Here is a 9,677-nt window from a genome sequence, read left to right as displayed (position 1 = left end):
ACTTTGTCAGACAGGGTCTATTTAAGTGATTTCTTGATTCAACGGGTCTGGCAGTAATCAGGCCTGGGTTTGGCTAGTGAAATTTAACTCAGTTTTCTAAAATAATGTGGTTAATCACAGTTCTTTTATGATTTAACAGGAGGGAGCAATTAATTTTTCACGTAGGGCCAATTAGGTTTGTACAGCTTTTTTCCCTAAATAAAATAAATAATTTAAAACCTGCATTTTGTATTTACTTGCTTTATCTTTGTGTAATATTAAAATTAGTTTGATGATCTGAATCTTTTAAGTGTGACAAATATGCAAAAAATAAAAAACAGGAAGGGGGCAAAAACCTTTTCACGGCACTGTATATACACACACACAAGTGTATATGCGTGTATAAAAATAATGCAGACCCACATTGTTCACATAATCCAATGCAGTGTTTTATTATGTTATGTTTTTACAATTTGCTGTGTTTCTGTCCACAGCTCGGTGTGGTTGTGCCGACACATGCCTTGACTCTTCCAGAAGAACCAATCACAGGGCCTGGAGAGTACTGGTGTAATGTCACAGTAAGTACATTTACTTTCAAATACAGTTTTATGATAATTGATCTCAAATGCTCTCATATAATTCATTCATTGCTTATCTGAATGTTGTTTTTTCCTCTCTCAGGTGAACGGAGTGGACACAGTCAGGGTGCCCATGTCTGTGGTGCCGTTTGTGGAGCCCAGTCAACGGCTGCTGATGAAGAAACAGGAAAAGCAAGAGCAGTCAGATTCAGAGTAGTGTTTTCTTCACTAAAATGCTTTGCAGGAAACAACTTGGAGAATATACACAAGGAATTTGTACAAATAAAATGATTTTCGTGTATTTCTTTTTGTGTGGTCTGTTTTTCTTATTTTTCAAACTTGTCCTAAAGAGTCAAAGTACAACATTTTTGAAATAAATTAACATAATCTTCATCACACTATGTAAATTCTCACTTAGAACAGGGAAATTAAGTGTATCTGGTCAAATAAATTAAAACATGGCCATTTACTGCATGATATACGATGTTCTTTGCCTTTACATTTTTTTTGTTTGAAACATTCAGGATGGGATGTTACATCCTTACCCACATTGCTATATCACTGTCCACTTGGGTTTGGGTTTATTTATTTATTTATTACAACAAATCAAAATGACTGATGAAAGTGGTGTGCATCAAGTACCAAATATTTACTCTTTTCACTTGTCATACAAAAATGTGTAGTAAAATACGTAATTTTGGGGAAATATAGGAGAAACTTAGCTTAATTGTATATTTAAAAAATAAAAAAAATAAATATTCTGTAGTTATACATTTTTATAAACTATTTTTCCTGTAACAAAGTACATAATTTTGGAGAGGAAAAGCTTTATGTTTATATTATATATTTAATTCATTAAAAATAAAATAATATACTTTATGTATTGTAAATAACAGTATTATTCCTACTTCAAGTAACCTAAATCGCTAGGTTAACCTCTGACTGCTGTATTACTTTTATGATTTATTTTTCTTTCCGCTATGTGACCCTGGAGCACAAAACCAGTCTCAAGTCGCTGGGGTATATTTGTAGCGATGCCAAAAATCATTAGGATATTAAGTAAAGATCATGTAACATGAAGATATTTTGTAAATTTCCTACTATAAATGTATTAAAAACCTAATTTTTGATTAGAAATATGCATTGCTAAGGACTTCATTTGGACAACTTTAAAGGCGATTTTCTCAATATTTGGATTCCCCCCCCGCCCCCTTTAGATTCCAGATATTCAAATAGTTGTATCTCGGCAAAATATTTTCCTATCCTAACAAACCATACACCAATGGAAAGCTTATTTATTCATCTTTCAGATGTTGTATAAATCTCAATTTCGAAAAATTGACCCTTATGACTGGTTTTGTGGTCCAGGATCACATTTGGGTATATTGAGATATATGATTCTATTATTTACATCTCTTCACATTATTTCAATTTTTACACCACTGCACATGATGCATTCATTAGTGATTATGTTGCGATCTATTACATAGCATATACTTAGAAGTATCTTTTCCTCCCAGAACAGCCCAGAGTCGCCGTCTCACTTCAGAATGTCCGTATCAACTTGACAGCATCATAAAGTTCCAGCATAGTTTTCAGCTGGAAGTGTCTTGTTCCACCTCAACAAAATCATTCTCTATTGAGAATGAGATCTGAAGTACCAAAATATCATTGCCATTTTTACTGGGTCATCTTGTCACTGTGTGTTATGTGATATGGGAAGCATCTGTTTGAAAATGGTTAGTCTGCCAAGAGCATGTTGTCAAAGTGCAAAACAATTTTTTTGGCATCAAGGGGCCACCCGAACAAACCTTTCTGCCCCGTCAAGAGATCTTTCTAACATACTGGTGATTTATCTAAATAAATAATTTTCGAAGAGTTCTACAAGTTCGACCTTCACAATGTTCCATCCTCCAGGAACGGCTGGGTTTATTTACTAATAGTCCAACCCATTTAAATGGCTAAAAATCTGTATGAAGTTCATATTCAAGTAACTGACATTTTCAACATTTTTAAAAGTTGAGTAAAACACCCAAATTCAATTAATATTAAATCATTGTTCAGTTTAATGTTTTGTATCTTGAACTCATTCCTACATTTTGAGACATTTTTACACATTTAGCATTAAAGTCCTTTTAATCTTCTGCAGCTCTATGTAAAAATAGAGTAAATGTCAAATTATACTGTAAAGAAAGTGTATTGTGCGCAAGTTTATGTGCTTTTATTTCTGGCAGTGATATAGGAACTATTTCACACATAAAAGTGTTTTTACACACAAAATGAAAATGTGAGTATATTTTCTACAGTTGCAGTGAAATTGTTATTCTTTATTCATGATTCTACGATTAAGAATCAACATTAATATGAAAACAAGCAGCTAAAAGATAGAAAGATTCACTCAAATACTTTTTACAAGGTTTTGCGATACTTTACAACAAGATTGTATACATTAACATTTAATATTAATTTTGTATACATTAACAGTAATGAATGCATTTTCAACTAACAATAAACAGTATTTCTATATTAACACTGACCAAAATGAAGAAATGCTATAAAAAAGAACTAATGTTAACATAAAGAACCTTATTGTAAAGTGTTTCCAATTTTTTTTATATATATATATATATATATATGCCACTGCTCACGATGGCAGTGTGGAAGACAAGCCCTTCCCAAGTCAAGACATCCCAATCATTTAATAAACAAATAAATCATGTGAACCAACAACAGCTACTATTATGTTACAGGTGACCCAAAACCCAATGTAGTTTAAATGGAAAGATAATATTAGGTAGACAACTGGGAGCAATCTTAAACATTATAATAGCAGCCAATAGTGTTTTAAAGTCCTCAGCTCCTTTCCGAAACAATACAAACTGGTATTACATCTCTAAAAGCTGGCAAAAAGATGGCATTTCTGTATTGGCTGCAGTCTCTGACAAAATCTGCTCGACATTAGGTAGAGGAGTGCACAACATCTTGATATCCAGTCCATTAGAATCCATACTTGGCTTGCGTTTGTCGTCGAGTTAACTTGTTTTCAGCCCAGTTGTTCTTGAGTTCCAGCTCGCGTTCCTTGGCCTGATGAATCAGATATGTGATTTGGTGCTTGCGTCTCTGTTGTCCTGTTGGCTGATCTCCTTTTTTCTGGAAAGGAGATGGAAAAGTCAGACTTTTTCTTTCATTTATCTCCTTCAAACAAACAGCCATCAGAAAACGGACACTTGAGGTGCTCACCTTGCTGAAGGACTTGCGGGGCTCTGCCTCTGCTGTCATGTTCTTTGTCAGCCATTGCTTATTGCCACTCAGCTGATCGTCTCCTTTGATCTCCAGGAACTTGATTTCTTCTCTTCCACGATTCTGTTTGCCCTGTAGCCGCCGAAACTGGAATACAAAAACAAAAAAAAAAGTCGATCACCCAGGACTCAGTCATGCCAAAAACTTGCTGTCATGATGCTGGGAAGCACTAGATATTTGCTAGAGCATTCTTAGTGGTTGGTAGGTCGCTATACAGAATTTTACACCTCTTTTGCATTCACCAGGCAAAATTATATATAAAATCTCGATAAGATGTATGATATGAAGCATCATTCAAAGATGTGAGATAAATACACAACTAAGTTTAGGATTATGGATTTAAAAAATCTGATCAGCTGAGGACAAAATGTTCCCATTCAATATGACATTACAATAATAATAATTATTAGGATTAATTAAATACTTTATTATTTCAATTACATGAATTCAATCAATAAAGTTACAAAATTACAAAAAACAAGTCACTATTACTAAGAAATATATAGTATTTATAAATATTATTGCAATAATGTACAATAAAAGAGAGAATTTAATAAATCATCATATTTACATTTTTTAATTACTAAAATTACAAAAAATAAACAAATTAATTGTTTGTTAATATATGTTTGTGTACTGTGTATATTTATTATGTATATATAAAAGCACACACATACAGCATATATTTTGAAAATATTTACATGTGTTTACATGTATATATTCATATAATTTATATTATATATAAATATATTTAAAATATAAACAACATTTTTTCTTAAATATATACATGCACGTGTTTGTATTTATATATACTGTACATAATATATATATACACAGTACACACACACACACATATTATGTGAACAAAAATTTTATTTTGGATGCGATTAATCGCGATTAATCATTTGACAGCAATCAAATTATATAGTATAAAGAAATATATACTATAAGAAATATATTACTAATATACTGCAATACTACTACTATACTGTACAATAAAAAAATAACAGTGTAATAATAATACATTCAAATGTTGCTATTGTTCTAAATGATACTTTTATTACTATTTAAATTACAAAAATTAAATTAACAAAGAAATACATTACTATTGCAATAATAATAATATTGTACTGTACAATAAAAATGATCTAATAATAATAATTAATTATTATATTTTATTTAATTATTATTTAAATTACAATATGTTACTGCAATGTCAATACTATAAAATGTTTAGAAATGAGAAATACCAACAATATTGATTATTATTTTATTTAAAGAATGATAATAAAATTCCAATACTAATATTTATGTCTATAAGTGGAATAAACACATTTTTTATTCAAGCTATTTATGTGGGTCATACTTCAGCTTGAAAAATATGTAAATAATCCATATAAATACAGAACCAACACATCCCTGAGATAATAGAGATACTGCAAACAACTCACTGCTTCATCATTGAACAATGAAGAGGATCCTGAATCCTCTTGCCCATCAGCCGCAGGGTTCGGGTCTTGGTAATATCCTTCACCATAGTAATCCTGCCAAACACATGCATAAAACATCAGCTGCTGACATGACAAGCAATATACTGGGGTATGAAGCTTCTTCATAATGACAGGTTTTACCTGTGGAGAAGTCTCTGGCAGTGGATTTGCGGGATACTGATGTTGATATTCTCCGCTCTCATAGTCTTGCATGGCTCCGGCTGATCTACTGTGACTGTCTGCGTTAGGAACAAAGTCCAGTGGGGCGTCCTCCACACCAGGTGGAGGGTGCAGAGAGGGAATGTACTGCTGAGAATGCGGGTTTTGAGACATCACAGGCTGTGCTGAGCTTTCCGGAAGGGAAAAGTAGTTCTCTGGAGCGAGTTCATCGTCACTTCCCTCTTCATCCGCGGCCATTTGTTTGGCTAGCTGCAGCGCCGCTGACTTTGCAGCCGCTTTGATGGCGGACGGAGACGGGCTGCTTCCAGAAAGAGCCTGGGACTTTGCTGGGGTCGCCTTCGGCTTATCTGACCCAGGGCGTTTGGTTAGGGTGTGCGGCAGCAGGGGCCGCGCGGTCTCCTTCACCACCAGATTCTTAGGCTGGGGAAGCAGAGAGGACAGACCACCACCTCCCTGGAAGAATATGGAGAAAATATTCTTATTTACTATTATGTAAATTCACAGAGACCATTTATACATTCACGTTTTTTAACATTATGATGAAAAATGGGCCAGCGCGAGAATGCTGTGGTCTTGATGCCACAACCAACAGCTCATTAACATATGCCTTAATCATTATTCATGAGGGAAAGAACTACAATCCTATGAAGCATTGTGAACGACATCATTTAATTAAAAGTTATTCATATTAAACAATTGATTTAAACATGCTGATTATGTGTATAGAAACAATATATTTTACGTTTACTATAAAATATGCATATTATGCATACAAATATTTAAGTAGTTTGAGAGTGGAAAGATTTGCTTGTTATGATTCTCTTAGTGCTGTCAAACGATTCATTGCGATTAATCGCATCCAAAATAAAAGTTTTTGTTTACATAACATATATGAGTGTACTGTTTATACTTATTATGTATATATAAATACACACACATTGTGTGTGCATACACATACATTGCATGTATATATTTAAGAAAAATGCGTTATGTTTAGATATTAAATATATTTATATATAATATAAATGATATTAATATATATACACATCTAAATACATAAATATATACTGTATGTGTGTGTATTTATATATACATAATAAATATACACAGTACACACACAAACATATATTATGTGAACAAAAACTTTTATTTCGGATGCGATTAATCGCGATTAATTACAGCACTAGACTGGTGGAGATTTCTGCAGTGTAGGTTTGTTTTTTTTCCCTCACAGTAGGTCTGTTTTTAATGGTTTATAAGTTAGAATTTAAATTCAATTCACCTATGGAAAAAATAAGGAGATTTTTATTTCCAAAACCTGACTGTTGCACTCAATAAAGGAACGGTAGTAAACACACTTAATAGTTAATTATAAATAATTTATATCAAATAAATATATATTTATATCTAATTATAGATATTTCATAATACTTTTATATATTTAAAAACATCTTGTTTAATGCTAAGGATCAGATAGTTCATTATAAATTTATATCTAATAAATATATTTATATCTAATATTATAGATATTTAAGGATTTTTTTAATATATATTTTTAAAATAGCTTGTTTAATTCTAAGGGTCAGAAAAGGGAGAAAATAATCATTTAAAATTAAATCACAGCTGTTTTGGTGAAGGAAAAAAAACACAAATAGACTCAAAAAATTTTTGTTTTTTTTTAATCCATACCTGAGGAGTGGATTTCTTTCGGACAGGCTCATCATCATCAGAGTCAGACTAGAACAGAAAAACACCATCAGTCAGAAACAGTTTCAGTAAAATGATTGGGCATTAATGGATCTGTAAAACTCACATCTGCTGGTTTTATTTCAGGAACGGTGATTTTAACGGGCTCTGTGCGTTTCTTGGTTTTGGGCAGATCTATAGTCATCCTCTTAGGTTGAGGAGCTGATTTCTGAGACGCGAAGAGTCCGCCGATCTTACCCGCGGGGCGAAAAGGTGAAGCCGGCGATTCATCGCGATCACTGTCGTCGCTGCTGTCGTACGCTACCAGAGACATCTCCACCGATCAGACCCGTTCGGTTCAGTTCAGTTCAGTTCATAAGAGAGTGAATCACACACAAGAATCGCTGACGAGCTACTTTTGCATCACTTTCATCAAAGCAGCTCCACTGATCTCATATCCTGCTGTACTCACAGATTTATAAGGACCAAGATTGTGTGTAAATATCTAATTAATGTCAGATCTCAACATCGATGACAAATTCGCCTCCAGATAATTCAACGCTTGCTGTAGGAGCTGTGCTTGCATTAGAAATGCAGTTTTTAAATTACGCGAACAGCATAAATATATTAGTCTAAACAAACAAGTGATAACTGTTAATAATTATAAATCGTTCCTCTCTTAACCATTAGACCCATAAACATTTTTTTCTTCCACCATCGTGAAGTATATATATCCTCAACATCCGCTGCACAGTTTCACAGGATTCCGCAACACTGCCACCAACTGGACTGGAGTGGAATCTCATCAATAAACATGACTAACCGTGACAATAAACCAATGAAGTAATAAACTGACGAACAACTGAAAAAAACCCGAATGTTATTATACATGATAGTCTTGCAAAAAAACCCATAACTGACCCATAGGTCTACTCAAGAAACTCTAGATCGAACCCCTATACATGTATTTTTTATGATATTTAAAAAACATACCTGGCAATAAAGCTCATTCTGATTCTGATTCTGATTTTATCAATTGTTAGGTAGATGAACAGATAGATAAACATATCAGACATCAGTTGTAAACACATTTGCAAAAATTTCACCTAAAATTGCGTTAGGCTTTTATGGTCTGTTCAGAATGTAAACTGTCTACTACTTGTTCAGTCAAGGTTAGTGTTAGGCAGAATACTGAGTGGTGTTGGTAATATTTTTTAATCAGAATCAGAATCAGAAAGAGCTTTATTGCCAAGTATGTTTGCACATACAAGGAATTTGTTATAGTGTCGCAAGCTTCCAGTACACGGAGACAACAACAACACATAGATAATAAAAATAAGATGTGAATAAAATACACATGCATAAATATAAACCACAAAAAAATAATAAATTGTATGTACAGGTGTGCTATAGATGGAATAGAAATAGAATAAAATAAAGTTGTAGGGATGTACTAGGGTTTAGGGTGATAAATAAGTATAAGGTTATTGCACATAATTTAATTGCACAATGGGAGAACATTAACTGTTCATGAGGTAGATTGCCTGGGGAAAGAAACTGTTCTTGTGCCTGGCTGTCCTGGTGTTCGGTGCTCTGTAACGCCGACCAGATGGCAAAAGTTCAAAAAGGAGATGGCTTGGATGTGATGGATCCAGAGTGATTTTCTGAGCCCTTTTCCTCACTCTGGATGTATACAGTTCTTGGAGGGTAGGCAGGGGGGCACCAATAATCCTTTCAGCAGTCCGAACCGTTCTCTGTAGTCTTCTGATGTCTGATTTTGTAGCTGAACCAAACCAGACAGTTATTGAAGTGCACAGAACAGACTCGATGACGGCTGAGTAGAACTGCTTCAGCAGCTCCTCCTAATGTTTTTGAAAGAATTCTCTTATGCTCACCAAGGCTAAATTCATTTCAGAAATACAGTTAAAGCAGTAATATTGTAAAATATAATTTGAATAGAAAACTTTCAGAAGTCATTACTCCAGTCTTCAGTGCCACACAATCCTTCAGAAATCACTCTAATATGCTGATTTGAAACATTTCTTTTGAATCTCTGTAGCGAATCAGCTCATAAGGGAAATATTAATAATTCATCATAACTAGTTATAATTAATTATAAATATTTAGATCCGCTGTAGATATTTACTTGACCTCTCAGGGTCAACTGTAAGATTATAAGAACGTTAATTTCCTGGTTAAAGGAAATAACTTTCTTACTGTTCAACTCTACACAGAGCTTGTAGCATAAATCGGCATGATTAAGTGACTCCAGTTATGAGCAAACAATGAACAACGTCAAGTGTGATACAAGTAAGACTTTATTAACTACATAAACACTTAAAACTAGTCTAACATACTACATAAACACTTAAACTGGTCTAACATACACATACACACACACATACAGTCATACCAGAGAATCTTGGTGAATGGAAAAGTCAAGGCCGAAGGCCTGGCACAAAAC

At 33.5% G+C, this 9,677-nt stretch overlaps 1 protein-coding gene across 1 annotated transcript; it reads right to left on the bottom strand.

Moving 5' to 3' along the window:
* Positions 1 to 2,863: 2,863 nt before the first annotated feature.
* Positions 2,864 to 7,982, bottom strand: LOC107693312 (proline-rich protein PRCC-like). Its single transcript, XM_016492642.1, has 6 exons — positions 7,341 to 7,982; positions 7,217 to 7,264; positions 5,489 to 5,980; positions 5,309 to 5,401; positions 3,798 to 3,944; positions 2,864 to 3,707 (listed from the first exon to the last, which is right to left on the bottom strand). The coding sequence occupies exons 1-6, from the start codon at positions 7,545 to 7,547 to the stop codon at positions 3,555 to 3,557; spliced, it is 1,140 nt and encodes a 379-aa protein (XP_016348128.1). The 5' UTR covers positions 7,548 to 7,982; the 3' UTR covers positions 2,864 to 3,554.
* Positions 7,983 to 9,677: the final 1,695 nt, after the last annotated feature.

The sequence above is a fragment of the Sinocyclocheilus anshuiensis genome, unplaced genomic scaffold (genome assembly GCF_001515605.1).
Source record: "Sinocyclocheilus anshuiensis isolate Anshui unplaced genomic scaffold, SAMN03320099.WGS_v1.1 scaffold566, whole genome shotgun sequence".
Taxonomy (NCBI): Eukaryota; Metazoa; Chordata; class Actinopteri; order Cypriniformes; family Cyprinidae; genus Sinocyclocheilus; species Sinocyclocheilus anshuiensis.
This window is presented reverse-complemented; position numbering and strand designations above follow the sequence as displayed.